The following is a 19060-nucleotide window of genomic DNA, read 5'->3' as shown; positions in this document are numbered from 1 at the left end:
AAAGTAGATGAAGGGAAAAGGGAGGATTGCTGAAATGATGTCCATGGGCAGACCAGAGCGGGATGGAGTTTGAGCTACAAGTGTGTTAGGTAGGAGTCTGGATAGTTCATGTGGCAATTATTGTGCAATGTGAGTGGAGATATGGTGGTGGGAGCTGGTAGAACTTAATTCGTAATTGCTTCTTTGTACATGAAATGGGAGACAAAACTTTTTTGCCCAGCTGAGGGCAGGAAATGGAGTGTTAGAGATGGGAGGAGTGAAAGGTCTGAAATAATTAACTGGGAAAATGAAAGATCTGTGGAAATGTGGTCACTATTGAGAGCCCCTTGAGATCAGTGATTGTGAATTTCAAGGGAGTCTTTCAGCACGTTTTCCATTCATATCTGTCGTCATTGTACAGGTGTAGAGTAGGTGGAAAGTTGGATTTAGTCAATGTTGGAGTTTGCTCCGTTAGTACAAGGAGGCAAGATGAGGACAGAGCTGTGGTTATGAGGATGGGCGATGGAATTTTACTTTACGGGATAGAGAGAAGTGAGAGACAGTGCAAGTGTGCGAGGTTAATGGAATTGTTGGCATCAGTGCTGAACAAGGAATCATTGGATCAGAGGGTTGAAATGAAGAATGGGAGCTACTATCAGAGAGTGGGATTTTTCAAATTGGGATCACGTTGGGATTTATTTATTGGTAATAAGATTATAATATGACTATTGGCTGTGGTTGAGTGTAGGACACAGTTTACTGGAGTAGAGGAACTCAGCCAAGAGATCGGGATGTGTGGAAAAATCATATGTGCTGGTGATTTTCAAGCATTTTTGAACTTCTAAATCTTGTTAGAATATACACACTCTCCATTTCATACATACACAAGAAGTTTCAGGTGACAATTCCTTCTTGTGCTTTGCCTTTCAAAATGTATTGGTTAAGGCTCCGTGAATTGGCTAGTAAAACACTGATTTCTGTTAATACTAGAATCACCAAGAATTAATTCCAGGACTGCTAATGGAAAGGGGACAGTGAGTCAGAAGTTAAGCTCTTTAGGCCAGGAGGGGCAAACTTAAGCGGCATGTATATAAATACTCAACACTGGGACTAGAATCTGTGTTTGGGTGTTTGGGTACCAGCTCAAAAACATAGTAGCAATCTTGTATTTTGCTGACATTTAAGTTTCTGGGTGTTCGCTATTGTTATTTTTCAAAATTGATTTGTCTCTTTTAGAAGACTCTAGAGGAATGCCCAGTGAATCCAAATAAACTTCATCATCATTTCACTGTCATTATTATAGTCTCCAGAAGATTATATACAAATCCATGCAATGAAACCCTTGTCTGCCTGGCCTGATGCTATGTGCTGTACAAAACGGTATACAGAAGAGCTGTCTGCTTTATAGGATGGAGTTGTGCTCTGAGACACAAAGTGCATAGATGGAGATGAATGGAAAGAATGGCCAAGTGAAGAAGTGGTTACAAGTTGGACTAGTAGTTATTTTCACAAACACACAGAGGAACTTTTGATTGGGTGTGAACCGTAAGAGTCAAGACATCAGACAAAATGGGAAGTCATAGTTTTTGCCCGTTTTGTGGATATTTCCCAGAGAAAGAGAAGTTCCAGGAAATATTAAAGTAGAAAACATGAGAAGAATAGCAAAATTTAGTTCTTTTGTTTAAAATGGATAGACAGCTTAGAGGAAGCTGAAGTCATAGAAATTGGTATTTGTAGTAGAGTAATGGTGTGGAGTACCAGGAAGACCGTGGAAAAAAGCCTGGGGAGAAGGTGTTGAAGGTATTGGCTCTGAACTTGACTATATTGGGAAGTTGTGGTCGGGGCATTCATTACAGGAGAAGAAACGGTTAAGGTAATGCCGTGTGGAAGGTCCCTCGAGGAGGAAAGTACAAGAAAATGTTTCTGAGAGGCACCGATAAAAATATTCCCACATGGAAAACGTCTATGCGTTTTCTTTCCTTAAAAAACCGTTTGAAGCGTTTATAGTGTTGTGTGCTGATGGTGAATGTCTACGTCTTCCAGGCGCGTTGGATCGCTGCGTGATGGGGATAACCGCCGTAGAGATACTGAATGCCTGTGATGAAGCAGTTCCCGCTGCGGCTGACTCACTTAGTCACCCAGCCATCAACCTCAAGCAGGCTATGACCCGGCGTAGTCTTGCTGCTCTTAAAAACATGGCCCATCATAAGCTCCAGACTCTTGCAACTAACCTCTTGGCTTCCGAGGCATCTGACAAAGTAAGTGTGGTATGTGGGCCCGTGTGTGTAGACTCCCATTCAACTTCACTTCATAACACAGTTTTGGCAGGTCTTATGCAATAACTTTGGGGAGAAGACATGGATGACAAATAAGCTTCTGGTTTTTATTTAGGCCCATCCAGCCTTGTTTTAGCACACTTCATGTATTTGGCACTTTGAAAAAGGAAGTTATTCTCACCACTTAAAATAGTTTAAAATGAGGGGCGCCCGGGTGGCTCAGTCGGTTGAGCGTCTGTCTTTGGCTCCGGTCATGATCTCATGGTCTGTGAGTTCAGGCCTCGCGTCGGGCTCTGCGCTGACAGCTCAGAGCCTGGAGCCTGCTTTGGATTCTGCGTCTCTCTCCCTCTCTGCCCCTCCCATGCTCATGCTCTCTCTCTCTCTGTCTCAATAATAAATAAACGTTAAAAAAAATTTAAAAAATAGTTTAAAATGATTTCTGTGGAATTAAGTGACTTCCATTTCTGAAATTACAGCGAACCTTTATCATGTAATCTGGCTTTCGGTTTTCTGACAGTCTTCCTGTTGAAAGATTGAGCACTGGCTCTTACCTCTCGGAAGAAAAAAAAAAAAATCATGATTTAGGTACAATTAAGATGTTTCTAATTGTGGCTGCTCCTTTGTTTGAAAAGCACGCTCTGATTTTAGTGAGGTTGGCCCATTATAAGGATTTTAGAGGATACTCGGGAATAGGTAGGGCCAGGTTGTTCAAGCGCCAGTGCTGGCCAGGACCCAAGCTGGATCACACCTTCCCTGCTGATACTCACATGAAGGCATCAGCTACTTCTTGAGTTAACAGGAGATGATCCTACGTAAAAGAAGAACAAATAATCCAAATTCATTAATTGGTTATTTGTCTTTAGTTTTATAGAGGCTAACCACTGTTTGGTTTGTGGCATTTATGTTCTGTGGTACTGTTAGAACTCGCTTGTCTCTGGTAGTGGCTGCATGAAACTGAGAGACAGTATTAGCATCTCATCTGAGCCACAACTTAAAATTCCCGGGTGCATCTGAGTATTCATTAGAATCGTTAGTGGGTAGCACAGATGCTGTTATTTTCATTCTCTCTCATTCTGGATTGCTATTTTTTTTTTTTTAATGGGTAGACACGTAGATAAATAATGAACAGGTTGAAAGGCTCATCTACAAACTTGAAAATTTGCCCATGAATTAGCACTGAGTGCTGATGACACAGGAATTACTATAGGTGGTTCCAGTGGCCCATTTCCTCTGGTAATTGGCAGTCATATTTGATCACTCTGTCCTTCCCCAAGAAATAAATGCTCTATTGGCTTTGTTGTATTGTATGTTTCGTAGGTCAGAATTGTGAAACCCTTCTGCGCTTTCTTTCATGCTTCCAGGCCTGTGTTGTGAAGTTTGAATAGAAATCACAGCTTAAATGTATTTGCCATGCTTATAATTTCTTTCAAGAGATCATGTAGATGTCCCTAGGAGTTCAGTGTTCATAGCACATCGTCTGACGTTCTATTTAATTTTTAATTCTATGCCAGTTTATAAAATAGTATATGCAAGGGTAAGTATGTAGGTCATAGAATTTTCAAATGTATTCTTTTTCTTGTTGGTATCCCCTAGAAGTAAAAATTTGTAAAAATCATGATACGACTGGAAAATTAAAGAAAAATAAGTGGTACGGTTAACATTTATGAATGGCTTTTGTAAGTGGTCATGGTCCATTATGTGATTTTTACAGTCTTGTTTGTCCCTGTTTTAATAGCGCATTTTATAGTGCAATTAGTGATAAAAGCAGCAGATATCAGAGACACTACACTTATGTATTGTAAAATATATTGCTTGTGAACCTCCTCAGTCTTGTAGCAGTGGTAATTGTTGCCTGGCCTACAAGGAAAACAATTACAGAAGTGGGGAAAGGCTTAGGAAGCTGAGGCTGCGGGAGGGTAATCACTTTATGAAAAATGTATGTTGGCTGGACCATTAGGGATTTCTCTAACTATTTTCTCATGGTGAGTTTGAGGCTCCTTCTGAGGGGAATATTTGAAGAGCTGTCCTCTGGATGGCTTCCTAATCTCAGGAGAAATAAAACCCACCCAAAGTTTAAAAAAACAGAACATAACTAAGAGCGTGTCAGGGGTGCAGGATTGACTCTAGGATATGGGAACTAATTTTCTTCATGGGTCTCTCAATGGAAAGCAAAATCTCTAAGGGAATGCCCTACAGAAAGAGTCCCTTTTCCTTGGTAGACTAGTGTTGGCATTTGGGCTGTTTGGAGTAACATGTATTGTGTATCGCTAATTTTGTTAATTATGCCGGACACGCGGAGCCTTGCAGACAAAGATGGGGGATTTCCTTTCCTCTGATTCTTTTCTTTCACTGGAAGAGCCAGAGGTTGTGAAGTGAAATTACTCTTTATGGCTGCCTCAAAGTTTTGCAAGATGTGTGTATTCAAACCCCTGTGTGTTTCTCTTATGGCGTGTATCTTAATTTCCCTGGTATGGTAATCACTTACCAGCTTCCCTGATTCTCCCCACTGAAATTCAGCCTTCTCGCAGGCGGGGATTGTGACTTATTTATTGCCGTTTCCCTCCTGACATCTAGTAGCAGCTGTGCAGTAAATGCGTATTGAATTGGGTGCTGTGTGGCAGGAAGTGCTGATGGCCTCTGCCTCAGCCTCTTTGCCCAGGTCTTCTCCCTTCCCTCAGAGTTGATGGTCTTGGCTTGATGACCAGATCTGTTCCTGTTAGTGTGGCCTTAGACGTGGAACCTTTATTAATCACCTTTGCCCTCTGCCCAGTTTTGTATTCTCCCCTTTGGTTGTGGCGAGCAAGCTCGTCCAGGCATAACTCGTTCTCCTTTGCTGTGTCTGTATTGTCAGCATTCCAGCGTGCCCTGCAATTATGTCAGCTGGACCCTCTCCTTTACTTTTTCTCCTTGTGACTCTAGAGCAGGGTTGCTTAACCTCAGCACTACTGACGTTTTGGGCTGAATAACTCCTTTTTTTTCCTTTAATGTTTATTTATTTTTGAGAGAAAGAGAGAGAGAGCGCGCGCGCGCTCGCACACGAACGGGGAGGGGCAGAGGGAGAGGGAGACAGAGAATCCCAAGGAGGCTCCATGCTGTCAGCACAGGACCCGATGCAGGGCTCAGACTCACAAACTGCGAGATCATGACCTGAACTGAAATCAAGAGACAGACGCCTAACCCACCGAGCTACCTAGGTGCCCCTGGATAATTCTTTATTGTGGGGGGGGGGGGCTGTCCTGTTTATTGTAGGATTTTGAGAATCATTTTCCCTCTACCCATCACAAATCTCTAGCATCCTCTCTTGCCCAGTTGTGACAATCAAAAATGTTTTCAGCTATGGCCAGATGCCCCAAGTGGGGCAAAATTGCCTCTGGTTTAAAATCACTGCTCTGGAGAGAAAAGGCTGAGAAATGCTAGACATCCTGCATCCTATATCCTATGTTTCTTTTCCTCTCTCCTTGCTTCTTTAATCCCTCTCCTGTGAGGATAACGAAGCCATTCCCAAACTTCTCCTCTCTGCCCCCTGGTGGCAGAATTAGTTCTTGCATTCTCTTTGTGCTCGACACGTTCCTGTTCAGACCTTTCCTTAAAACACTTTACTTTGGGGGCACCTGGGTGGCTCAGTCGGTTAAGCGGTTAAGCGTCCGACTTCCGCTCAGGTCATGATCTTGCAGTCCGTGAGTTTGAGCCCCGCGTCGGGCTCTGTGCTGACCGCTCAGAGCCTTGAGCCTGTCTCGGATTCTGTCTCTCTCTCTCTCTCTCTCTCTCTCTCTCTCTCTGACTCTCCCCCATTCATGCTCTGTCTCTCTCTGTCTCAAAAATAAATAAACGTTAAAAAAAATTAAAATAAAACGCTTTGCTTTGTAAGGGATATTTTTTGTTTTTGTTTTTCTTTATGTCTGTCTGATTAGATTTTGAGCTTCTTGAGGGTAGGAGCTGAGTTTCTCATATTTTTATTTTCAGAGCTTTTAGGTAGTATGTGAAGCATAGAAAATACCCAGGAAATTTCGTGTGAAGTTGCTTTGGAGGTATAGATTGGAATCATATTGTGGAATCTATTTGAATGCAAAGCTGAGGACTTACCTCAGTGGGTAAACAATACGATACTGAACAGTCTTAAAAGGAGATCTTTGTTTAAGAAATAGTTTTCCATGTCTGACATTTATGTGCAGGACACTTATTGCCGTGGGAAATGAACTGTGAGGCTGTTAGGTGAGAGGCAGTGGGAACTGGGATAGGATTAGGTAGAGGAAATGTTGAAGAGGGAATGACTTGGAGGCTGTTGTGTTGGTTGAATAGACAGGACTTCAATAAATAGGGAAGAGTTGAGACCTGTAAGACGATTTCAGAGCTCCGAGCCTGGTTGAAGGGAGAATGGCGGAGCTGTTAACAGAAACAAACAACTCACAGAATAGGCTTTGAGATTGGTTGTGATGGGAGACATCTGCCTCTTGTTTGGAGTGTTGGGAGATGGAATGTATGCAAGGGGAGCAAAAATCTTCCAAGAAAGAAGTGGAATGATAGTGAGATAGAGTAGGGATGGGATTCCACCACCACCCCCGTCCCCCCGCCCCAAACAAATGCTGGAGTACAGAGCCTGGATTAGACCATAGTGCCTATTTTGGGATGCCTGATCATTAGAGTATTCCAGATATGCCATCTTCCTTAATTCTTACTGCAGATAGGTGAATTCGTTATTATCATCCTCAGGGTTGCCAGTGATGAACCTAAAAGACAGATGGTTGGAACAGGGATCGGCAAACTTTTTCTATAAAGCACCAGACAGTAAACATTTTAGACTCTGTGGGCCGTTCAAGCTCTGTCACAGTGATTCAGGCCCGCCATTGTAGTGTGAAAGCAGCCATAGACAATAGGCCAATGAATGAGTATGACTGGCTTGCAGTAAAACTTTATTTACACAAATAGGCAATGGGCTGGATTGGCATCTAGGTCATAGGCGGTTGAACCCTGCATCAGAGGATGGCATTATTTTTTTTTTTAATTTTTTTTTTTTTCAACGTTTATTTATTTTTGGGACAGAGAGAGACAGAGCATGAACGGGGGAGGGGCAGAGAGAGAGGGAGACACAGAATCGGAAACAGGCTCCAGGCTCTGAGCCATCAGCCCAGAGCCCGACGCGGGGCTCGAACTCACGGACCGCGAGATCGTGACCTGGCTGAAGTCGGACGCTTAACCGACTGCGCCACCCAGGCGCCCCAGAGGATGGCATTATTAACAGCAAGTTTGTAGATACTGTTCTTCCACGGAACAGCCTTTGCTTCATTTTTGAAAAGCAGTTCAAAGGAGTGGTTAAGAACCTGGGTTCTGGTGACGGGCATATCTGTGTTTCAATTATGTCTGTAACATGCTACCTGTGGGTGACCTTGGGCCAGTAACCTGCAATGGCCTCGGTTACACATATACTTGAAAACAAATTTTTGTAAAGGAAGCAAAGGTCAGCAGTTGATCAGAGATGCGAAATAACATTACGACTTGAGGGAATGAAGGGTGGAATTAATAATTAGGGAAGTCACCGGTGATCATTAGGAGAGCTGCTTTGGAAGAATTAGTTGGGTCAGAAATCAGGGTACAAAGAACTAAAAATGGGAATAAGATAAAGTGGAGGTGGGGAGTATGGAAGATATGTGCTTTTAGAGGAGAAAAAGTAGTAGCTTCAGTGCATGCAGGGGTAAGAGCTGAGGTTTACTTTGTTAGGAGCTCACTGAATATTTTTGTTGGTGGAGGAGGTGGAGCCATGTCAGAGGACATGATGTCGATAGTAGCGTTAACTGGAGAATTTACCCCCACTCGATGTTGTTTGCTTTTGATTGGTAGTGATGAACGAGAGGGAGGTGAATATAAGCAATGGAGACCATTGGAAGAGGAACCAGTGGAAGAGGAGAAAAGTAGGCTGTAGTATTATTTAAAAGGATGGGAGTGGCTTTGATACCTTGAAGGCAGAGCCATCTTCATTTCCCTGTCCCATAACACCCAGCATAAGTCATGTTCTAGAGTAGGAGTTAGTAGATTTGCAGACTATAAATAACTAGTAAATTGTAGATAGCACGTGGTGGTATGATGAATGCAGAAATGAAAATATTAAGAAGTTGGTCTGAGCATATCCGGTGATCTTTTTAAAAAATTTTTATTATTTTTGAGAGAGAGAGAGAGCACACATGTGCAAGCAAGTAGGGGAGAGCCGGGGGGGGGAGGGGAGAGAGAGAGAGAGAGAGAGAGAATCCCGTGAGATCATGATCTGAACTGAAATGAAGAGTTGGATGCTCAACTGATTGAGCCACCCAGGCACCACTCAGGTGATCTTTTTGATGACCTTTCTCATGAAGCATTTGCCAGAGACACTGGTTCTTGGTGAGGACATCTTGGAGCACGCCTTGGGTCAGTGGGATTTTACTAGTGAAGCTAGAAAGCCTTTACTGCCATGAAATTCGTTTTCTCTGGCCTAGTGTGTATAATTTTTTATGTGGCACCTTTATATCTTAGGTATTGTGTACCAATCAGGGTCACCCTATTTATTTTGAAAAATCACGAGGTTGAAGAAATTGAAAAATGACCAGGATGATTTATCTTCTGTGTTACATTTCTCTCTCTGTTGTCTAATTAGTCAAAAGGCTGAAAAAAACGAACGGGCTATATTTGCAAAGGTCAGTAGCTTTGTATTCTGTGTAACTAGGTGAGAGAATGGGATTTAGAAGTCAGATATAACCAACTGAGAACATGCTCTGTGTTTTTTGCTTGCAAAATTCACTCTAAAAAAATTTCATACTGATTGAATTGACTTTATGATTCATTGTGAAAAGGGCACTGTAAGGTACAGACAGGGACAAGCCATATGACGTTATATACAGGATACCAGGCCTTGTCTGGTGAACCGTTTATGGCCTTAGAAAAATTCTTATGATATGTCTGACCTTTGAAGAATCAATTAAACTTGCTTAACATTCTGCTCCAAAACTTTAGCGAATATTTTAATAGAAAATAAAAATATGTTGATTGTATATTTATTATATATGTATAAGTATGTATAAATTTAGTTTTCGTTTAAGTAGTTATTAGGATAAAAATCTTTGTCTAGTCTTTAATAAATACAGTTAAGGACCCTTAGGGAGCTGTCTAGGCTTAAGAAGACAAAGGAGTAAATGTCTATGACTGTAGGAGAATAAACTTTAGTGAGCACCCTTGTGATGGGCGATTCCCTTTAACGGGAACACTGATTAGAAACCAAGTGTGGATGCTGCCTGCTCCTGGGATGACATTGCCTCCAGGCCCTCTCAACAGAGCCAGATAACATGTGTATGTTTATACACACACACATCTGTGTTCCTCTGTTTTCCTAAATATATTAAATGCCATCAGTTAACACTGTTATCTAACCAAACACCAGAGTGTTTGCTCTAGCCTCCCCTCCTCAAATACTGTAACTTTCTTCCCCAGCATCAGAAACGTCACTCCCACTATTTTCGGCGTCTTCACGGTCTTCCTTGACTTGCGATGGGGTTACATCCCCAAAAGCCCATTGTCAATTGAAAATCTCCTAAGTAAAAAATGCATTTAATACACCTAACCTACCAGGGATCATAGCTTAGCTCAGCCACCCTTAACTGTGCTCAGAACACTTACATGAGCCTGCAGCTAGGAAAATCATCTCACACAAAAGCTTATTTATAATAGTGTTAAGTGTCTCCTGTAACGTATCGAATACTGCACTGAAAGTGAAAAGCACAACAGTGTGGGCACAGGTGGCTCTCGGTGTGTCGGCTGTGGACACCCATGTGCGCTGGCCGACTCTGAGCCAGGTTGCTACCCTCGCCTGGTGTCAGGGGAGAGCCCGGTGCGTGTCACTGGTCTGGGGCCGGATCTACACTCAGACTTCCAAGTGCGGTTTCTACTGAATGCGTATCACTTTCAGTCCAGTGTAAAGTCGAAGAATCGTAAGTCGGGGGCCATATGTATTTACTTGCCCAATTCTCCCTTTATGTAAACAATTTCCTGCACACCCGGGTCTCTTTAGGTGTGCCACCCTAAAGCTTGTCACCCACAAAGGGAAAGAAGTCCATTTCTTTTTTATCCTTAACATTGTCCTTGTCACCTTCTGCTTTTCCTAGGGTGCGATTGCTTGTTGTTATTCACTCCTAGGCTTAATCTAATGTGATGTTTTCTTTCTAATTCTTTTTGAGTTCAGTCATTTCATTTCTGGTTTTTCTAATGCTCATATGTTCTTTCACGTTGAGTATCATTTTAAAAGTGTTCATCAGCTTGTTTAGAAATAGCACATTCATTTTTATCTGCATTTTGAGCATATCTGTGTTTTGCCTTCTGGTTCTTAATTCTTTTTAATTATAATAATTTGACCTCAATACTTTTCTGTTGTTCACTGCTCACCTCTTTTGTAAAAGAATTTTTCCTGGACTTTTTGAATGATTAATTCAGATCATTTTTCTAACTTCCCAAAACTTCCTTTTCTATTTTTCATGTGGTTCGAAAATATGGTGGCTTGCTTTCTAAGCTCTCCTAACACCGTTCCTCACCTCTTGTTTGGGGGGGGGGGGGTTGGGAATTACCTGGCAGTTTTGATTGCATGCTTAGCAGTTTCTCATTCCTGGGGGCCTTTGCCAAAGGGACCCCTGATGTAGTCGTGTTGCCCGTGGACTGGGACTGCCACGTGCCTCAGCCTTTGTGATCGTGGCCCGTGCATTCACTTGCTGTTGAGGCGGGTAAACTTCTCCCAGGTTCAGCTGCTGTTTTTAAATGGGCCCCATTATGTTTTTCTGATAACCGTCAGTCAGCATTTTGGGGTTTTCCTATCAGATCTGTCTCATACCTCGCCACTTCCCTTTCCTTCGTCCTAAGGAGGTGCCTGATAACAGATAGACCTTGTAGCTGTTGGTGGGTTTTTCCATCCGCTTGAGTTTTGGGATTTGTGGATATATTTTATCAACTTGTTTTGTTGAAATGTTCTTACTGCGTTTCGGTTATCTTATCTAATTGCTGTGTCTCTCTTTATGTGAGGATTTGGAAAAATCCAGTAACTACGCTTCCATCAGTGCCGTGATCTTTTCCAGAATCCCTTTGAGTTTCTGTATTCTTGATGTTAATTGTAAAATTCAATAATGAATTAGTTAAGGAGAAATTGTATTAAACATTCATTTTTAAATCTTAATTGTGTATTTATTATTTGAACTAGATGAGGCATATCTGTGATTACATATCATATATTGTCTCTATTCTGGATCAGTTGTGGGCTTTAATTTAAATTTTTTTTTAACATTTATTTATTTTTGAGACAGAGAGAGACAGAGCATGAACAGGGGAGGGGCAGAGAGAGAGGGAGACACAGAATCTGAAACAGGTTCCAGGCTCTGAGCGGTCAGAGCAGAGCCCGACGCGGGGCTCGAACTCACGGACCGTGAGATCATGACCTGAGCCGAAGTCGGACACTTAACCGACCGAGCCACCCAGGCGCCCCTGTGGGCTTTAATTTAAAGCTGTTTGTGTGAGAACATCCTTAACCTACTGGCAGGTGACAGAGTCCTTCAGTCTGGAATTTTCCTCATGTATTGACCCACCTACTGCCCGTATCCCACAATCTCACAACATAGTGGTTAGAGAAAATGACTTCAGATTCTATAGTGAACAATCAGGGACTTTTTTTTTTTTCTTTTTCTTTTTTTTTTTTTGCCACCGCTTCCCTCTCTATTGTTTGTCAGTTGCTTTCTAAAAATTTCTAGAATGAGGGGCGCCTGGGTGGCGCAGTCGGTTAAGCATCCGACTTCAGCCAGGTCACGATCTCGCGGTCCGTGAGTTCGAGCCCCGCGTCGGGCTCTGGGCTGATGGCTCAGAGCCTGGAGCCTGTTTCCGATTCTGTGTCTCCCTCTCTCTCTGCCCCTCCCCTGTTCATGCTCTGTCTCTCTCTGTCCCAAAAATAAATAAACGTTGAAAAAAAAATTTTAATAAAAAAAAAAATTTCTAGAATGAAAATTTTGGAATTTAACGTGAGGCTTTTGGTAAAGAGACTCCTTAAGGAATAAGCTTGAATTTTTTTTGGAACCATAAAAATAAAATGAAAAGAGTTAAAGTTATTGATTAGGCACAGGTATGTAAGTAAGGTAATGGGATTAATTTCTGAACATACATTATTACATTGCTGTTATCACAGGCACCAGAAAGTACAAGAAAGTCAATGGAGTCCAGTTGCCCCATCACCCTCCTCTTCTCTTTTCCTCTTTCTCCATCCTTCTTCCACAATCCAGCCATTATATTACATTAGTCATCCTTCTTACCTCCGTAAGAGTGGTTAGCATTCCTTTCACATATTTGTGTCCTAATTCTGTTGTTGTCTCTTACTCTTTCTTTGCCTTTACCTCCCTTTTGTGGTAGTCTCACCCGCATAAGAAAGTACACCGTATGTAGGCTGTGAGTGCGTGTGTGCTCATCTCTGTGTGTGTGTGCCCTTGTACACTTGCATCATGTGTGCATGTTTCATGGAGTTTGTAATGAATGCTTTAAACATTTCCAACTCAGGTTATCTTTCCTCCAACTTTTTCTCCAGTTCGAGGGAAACAAGTTGTAAGTTATTATGAATACATTTAAGGGATAAAACTAAACTCTCAAAGCTAACTAAATATTTAATTGAACTTACTATATTTTTTGATGATTACAGGATTTTTTGTTCTCTTCCCTTTTTAAGGATCCGTAAATGAGACATAACACCATCAAATAATGACATAGACAAGGGAGCTCCCCTTCTTGAAACTTACCAAGCCCTGTGGCTCTAGTGCCTTATTGGCCCTCTGCTTTGCACGTAATAGGTGTTCCGTGGGTTTATGAATGGAATTCCTAGGTCATATTGAATGTAATTCATCATATTATTCTGAACCAAAAAAACCAGTCTTGTTCTATGATGGTTTTAAATTCAAAACAGTTTTGTTTCTCCTTGGAAGTACATTAACAAACCACACTATACCTGAGAAGAAATTTAGGTTGTTGAATAATGTCTGTGAGATACAGCGAAGGGGAAATTCCTTTTACCATCTCACATAATAAATCAAATGGCAGACTGCTGAGAGAATAGGAACAGTAGATAGATTTAACCCTGTGACCTTCTCAACAGCCAGATCTTTCCAGCCCTTGCGTATGCTACTTTATATTTAACTCTTAGTTGGGAACTTCAAGGTATTTTGAAGTAATGTGATAGAAATATAAAGATTTGTAGCTAAGTGTTAATGTGTTAGTACCTTGGGTAAGAAATAATTTCTTGGGGCGCCTGGGTGGCGCAGTCGGTTAAGCGTCCGACTTCAGCCGGGTCACGATCTCGCGGTCTGTGAGTTCGAGCCCCGCGTCAGGCTCTGGGCTGATGGCTCGGAGCCTGGACCTTGTTTCCGATTCTGTGTCTCCCTCTCTCTCTGCCCCTCCCCCGTTCATGCTCTGTCTCTCTCTGTCCCAAAAATAAATAAACGTTGAAAAAAAAAAAATTTAAAAAAAAAAAAAAGAAATAATTTCTTGTAATATGCTTGAAATAGCTGTTCTTTATTAGACTATATAAAAGATTTTGAAACTTCTTGACTTTTATAGCCTCTGTTAGAAAATAATTGAATCAGTCTAGTTCAGTAAACATTTATTGACTACTAGCTACTGGGTTTGGCCCTGGAGAGCCAAAATGAATAAGACATGATATTTACCCTCAGGAAACGTAAACAGATAAATACAAGGCAGTGGAGTGAGTGAGTTGGCTGAGAAATGCAGAAGGTATTGCAGAGACCTGAACTAGCCTGAGGTGATCAGGACTGGCTTCTTGGAGGAGGAGACATTGAAGAATGAGTAGAATGTAATCAGGTGACAGATGCAAAGAGGGCAGCGGGGAGTACCGTGTGTGTTCAGCATTGCTGGAGTATCAAGGAGAGGAGAGGCGGGAGGTCTGTGAAATGAGACCGGTCCATACGTACCATGTGAAGGTGCTTAAACTTTATCTTTTATCTCAGTGGCTTTCACACCTAAAAAGAAAAATTAGCACTGGAATCCTTCCTTCAAAGAGAATTTTATATGAGAGCCGGTATGTGCATCAGATATGAGGGAATGTAGAGGAGAGATCGACTCCAAGAATTGAGTGATTAATGAGGCACAGGTGGTAAGCGGGGCGGACCCACAGGTTTTCTTATTGGGTGGTTGAATAGAAATCGGCTCTCTCAAATGTGTTATCGAACGTAGGAGCCGGTTTTGTGGGGGATGGTGATGAGCTGCTTCGTATATGGGGGGGGTGGTGATGGATATACAGGTTGAGGAATCTCCCACATATACCTGGTGCTTAAAACCATCGAAGGCCATGGGACTATTCAGAGGTAGCAAATGGGCTGAGATAGACTCTCGGGCTACTAACCTTAAGGGGAGGAAGTGGAAACGATTCGGAGAAGTGTCAAGAGTGTGGGAGAACCAGGAGAATAGGCTCACTCGTAGACTGAGGGAATCAAGACTTTTGAAAGGGGTAGTGAGTGATTAGTTGTGGCAGAGGCAGTAGATGTGTGGTATTGGAAGGACTGAAATATGTTTGTCATTGAGGTCACCAGTACCCTTTTCCAGAATGGGCTCTTCAGGATGTTGGGGCCAGAAGCTGGATTGCCATGGGTTAAGGAGTGATGGGAAGCGTGGAAACAAACGACAGCAAAAGGATACTTTTGAAAAGTGTGATAGGGGAAAGAGGAAGAATAGGGGAAAATGCAGGTTGGCAGGCACGTGGGAATGTTTGTGGATTAGGGTTAAAGAGCCAGCAGAGAGAGGGCCGGTCCACATTAGGCTAAGGGGGCAGTACTTGATGAAGCTGGGTTCCCAGGGGATGAGAGAGTGGTGGACTGCAAAGGCAGAGGGAAAGAGTTTGGCTTTGACCTAGAGGAGGAAGACTTTATTTTCTGAAATCGAAGGGCGGGAAGACAGGCTGGGTGTCTGGTGGGTGTAGGTTTCTGTGCATAATGGATGGCAGTTGAAGAGAGGACATTCCTAAAACTTTCACGTTTCTCCAAGAAGTTACAGGTAAGATTGTGGGGAGGGAGGGAGCAAGAACCTGGGTCGGGACTTGGTGAGAGAGACAGATGGGGGAATGAGAGGGGAAGCGAAGAAAGAGTAAGAGGAGTGACTGTATTTGTAGCTGTAACTAGCTATAGTAAAAGGTCTAGGAAAAAGTAGAAGGTACATGTTGTCACGGCTCCTGAACTGCAACTCTGTAATGCAGAGGTTCAAGGGCACTGAGGGTAGTTATAAGAGGTTGATTGATATGATTAACCAGAGGTTCTGGGCTTGTTAGGGAAGGAGTGGGAGGGAGGACGAGGCTGATAGCTTTTGAAAAAATCCTGGAATCCAGGGACTGAATGCCTCTATGATAATGGTTCCCAAACTGTTTGTTGCACATTGGAATCGTCTGAGGATCTTTAAAAACTACCAGTGCCTGGCTCCTCCTCGTGGCTTTCTGACTAAGTTGGTGTGCATGCGGCCAATTTTCCCAGGTGATTCTAATGTGCAGCAGGGTGCAAACCACTGCTGCAGAAGGTTGAAGAGCAGGTGTGGTGGAATATTTGGAACTACAGAAGATTGTGATCAGCGTGGAGATACTAGTGAGCAAGATTCCTGAGGTGAGGACACATTCCGCTGAAGGGGACTGGAGTCAAAACAGCCAAGGAGTTGGGAGGGCAGCGTGTTCTCCATCTTTGGCACAGAAGACCCCGAAGCCCACTGTCCCAGTACCTCCTGCTTTTCACGGGGTCAGAACTCTGAGAAGACGGGGCGGTGCCATCTGGCAGGCTAGTTGGGGGATAGGGATCGGAGTGTCTGATTTAACAATAAGCCACAAACCTGTCTTATTCTTGTCCTTGGAAAATAACAGTGCAAAAACATTGTGGATGCAAATAAAAAATGCAAAACAAAGTGATGAAACTAACGGGAACTTATTTAAAAGCGAGAATGGCAGCAGTTGAAAACCAGCACTGATGATGTGCTGATATCAAAACCTCTCTTTTTTGGGAAACTCATAGGTCCGTATGCAGTCGAATGTTTGTACCAATGCTCTATATTTCATGGTTGTATGACATTTAAATTCAGTACTGACACTCTAGAATGCTGTAGTCCTATAGGAACTTCAAATTATAAATAGCAAAAAAATAAAAATAGCACTGTAGCATAATTAGCACATATAACCACAGTTAACTCCCTTTATTACTAAGTGACTCCGTGTTTAACATCGTGTCATTTGCCCTCCGACTTTGAATCCTTTTATATCCATTAGGAGGCCCCTTGCCCACGCGGGGTTGCAGACCGTAAGTTCAAAATCACCGACCTACACGGGTGGTGAAATCTCCCAGAATGAGGGATGGCAAGCAGGGCTTTGAGCCAGTGACAGTGATTTTAAAATTTAAAAAAAACTTTCGGGTATGACATTCATAAGATGACTTCTGTGCTGTGGTGTGGAACCTAACATTAGCCCTGGATGGAAAAATAGTAATTTCAGGGAGGCAGTTGATTGCGATGTCCAAGGATAAAAAGTGCAGTTGGCTTGTAGTGGTTGTGGCTGGAGTTCTATACTGTTCTCTTGGTAGCCTGGAACAGACAAAGCGTATCCAGAGACCTTTCCGTGGCCCTTCACACATCTCTGTCTTAGTTTGCGTGAAAATACCTATTTTTTTGTACTCACACTCCCACCCGGCAGCAGTCAGCCTTGGTGAAGGTGATGTTGTCTCAGGGCAGTGGATGGCTATGAAGGAAAGAGGTAGAAAAAAGAAAGGCAAAGACAAAAGGAGGGGATTTGCGGCGTAAATCAGGATTTTAGTTGTCCACGGTGTAACGTGACTTGGTGTTCCCCGGTCTGTATTTTGATAAACGTGGTACTTACTAGTTGGTGGGCCTGGGATGCCCGTGCCTCCCTCACCCCCTTACCCCACCTTTCCCCGGCTGGCTCCCACTCACCCGGCTTACTCCCAGAGCTCTCCTGAGCCCCGGTTCTGTGACCACCGTCCCCACAGAGGCTCCTGAAGTTTTCAGGAATGCTGCTGAGTCTAGCAGTCAGTCACTTGTGTCTTCTCTGGTCCTCTGCCACTCGTGTTTATGTCTCTTTCTCAGTACTAGTTCTTTTGTACCAATACACAAAAACAAGGAGATATATTTGCTTCCACGTCTGTTTCCGTGTATCAGGGTTTAACTTCAACACTGTTGACATCTGGGGCTGGGTAATTCTTCGTTCCGGGGGCTGTGTTGTACAATGTGGCATGTTTAAGCAGCGTCCCCAGCCTCTACCCACTAGATGCCATTAGCACCCTCTCCCAGTGGTGACTCACAGTGATGCCTCCAGACACTGCCTTGAGGATGAAGAGTACGTCACCTCTGGCCCAGGGCTGCTGCTCTGTCACCCCGAGAGCTCCTCAAAGGGCCATTCGATACTCCTCTTTGTGTTTCCAGCAAGCTGTTCACTGAATCACTGAGTAGCCCAGAATTTAAGGTTGATTAATATGGAGTGGACTCACACCACCCCCCCACCCCCACCCCAACTCTAGAATCTCTGCCGAACTAATGCTGAGAAGCTCTTGCTTGATAGTCGCCAAGTAAATGTGTGGCAGATACCAGGGGACCCTGACTTCTTCCTCGGTCTTAACCGTTGACAGCTGTGTGACCTGTGTGACTGACTGGCCGACCTCCTAGCTTCCATTTGTTTTTAGCTTTGAAGTGGAGGTAATAAGATGGTAATGAAGTCAACTGGGCAACATGTTTTAACACGTTTATCCCAGTAGGTATTCACACACTGGTTTAACAGTCTTGATTGAATGATTGATTTCATTCATTCAGCACACCTTGAGTGTGTACTGTAAGCTGGGCCCCGAGCTAGCACGGCTGGAGAGTTCATGAATCACGTCCACACCCATCGGGGCCTCCTGTCGAGTTCCTGCTCTGATGAGGGAGACAAGTGTGCAGCTCATCACCGTGAACACTCTGTTACCTAAGGTGTGAACCAAGTGGGAGGGCGTCCTCAGGAGAGGACTGGCCTGGGGAGCTGTGGGAAGACCGTCTTCTCTGAAGAGAGTTACTCGTGTAGAGGCTTGGTGTCGGGAGGCAGAGTGGGAAGAAATCCCCAGCAGAGGAAACACTGCGTGCGGCTGACCAGGCAGAGCGTGGGAGGCGCGTGCCGAGCCCTGCAGCGATGGGAGAAGAGGGTTAAGACTCTCCTAGGTTAGAATCTACTTGAGTGTGAGTATTTCTGAAATTTGAGATTGCTCACCACTGTGACCCTGGGTGGATTAAAGCGGTTTTCTTGTCTCCTGTTCATTTGCCGTTATTAGTCTTCGCTTTTTTTCTCGTCAAGTCGGCCTCCCAGAATATCCTCTCATTTCTGTTCATTCACAACTGTGTTAAGGGTTGGGAATACCCAGGAGGACGTGTTAGATCTGGAGCACTTTTTCCTTTTTAAATAGATTCCCCCCCCCCCTTTTTAACAGTTACTTTAATTGGTTGAGACTTTTCACGCATGTCTTTAACATTCATTTGAGATAAAATGAGCTGGGTTTTATTATCCCCATTTTACCAGTGAAAGGGATACTGTTTTGTTACCTGTTTGCTGTTTGTGACATCTCTCTTTTATTTAGAAGACAGAAGAATCAATACAAGGGGCATGAAGTGATTCATGTAAAGGTTTGTCTAATGGGGGACTGGGGTGCCCTAGCGCCCAGGGCTCTTGGTCTTGTGACTTTGGTGACTTGGCCCTTTGGGAACAGTTACAACTCGATGTCTTTTATGCTGGTATTGTGGAACCATCATGTGTT

General features: G+C 43.3%; 1 protein-coding gene across 3 annotated transcripts in view; it reads left to right on the top strand.

The window, feature by feature from the left end:
- WDR7 (WD repeat domain 7) overlaps nucleotides 1–19060 on the top strand; it is a 361817-nt gene that overhangs the window by 76539 nt on the left and 266218 nt on the right. For all 3 annotated transcript variants that reach the window (XM_030292358.2, XM_030292360.2, XM_030292357.2), the window contains one exon: nucleotides 2023–2237. In XM_030292358.2, coding sequence (XP_030148218.1) covers nucleotides 2023–2237 — 215 coding nt within the window. The remainder of the gene's footprint in view (nucleotides 1–2022; nucleotides 2238–19060) is intronic.

Source organism: Lynx canadensis, chromosome D3 (assembly GCF_007474595.2).
Source record: "Lynx canadensis isolate LIC74 chromosome D3, mLynCan4.pri.v2, whole genome shotgun sequence".
Classification (NCBI taxonomy): domain Eukaryota; kingdom Metazoa; phylum Chordata; class Mammalia; order Carnivora; family Felidae; genus Lynx; species Lynx canadensis.
The sequence above is the reverse complement of the archived record's forward strand: the minus strand, read 5'-3'. Positions and strand labels throughout refer to the sequence as shown.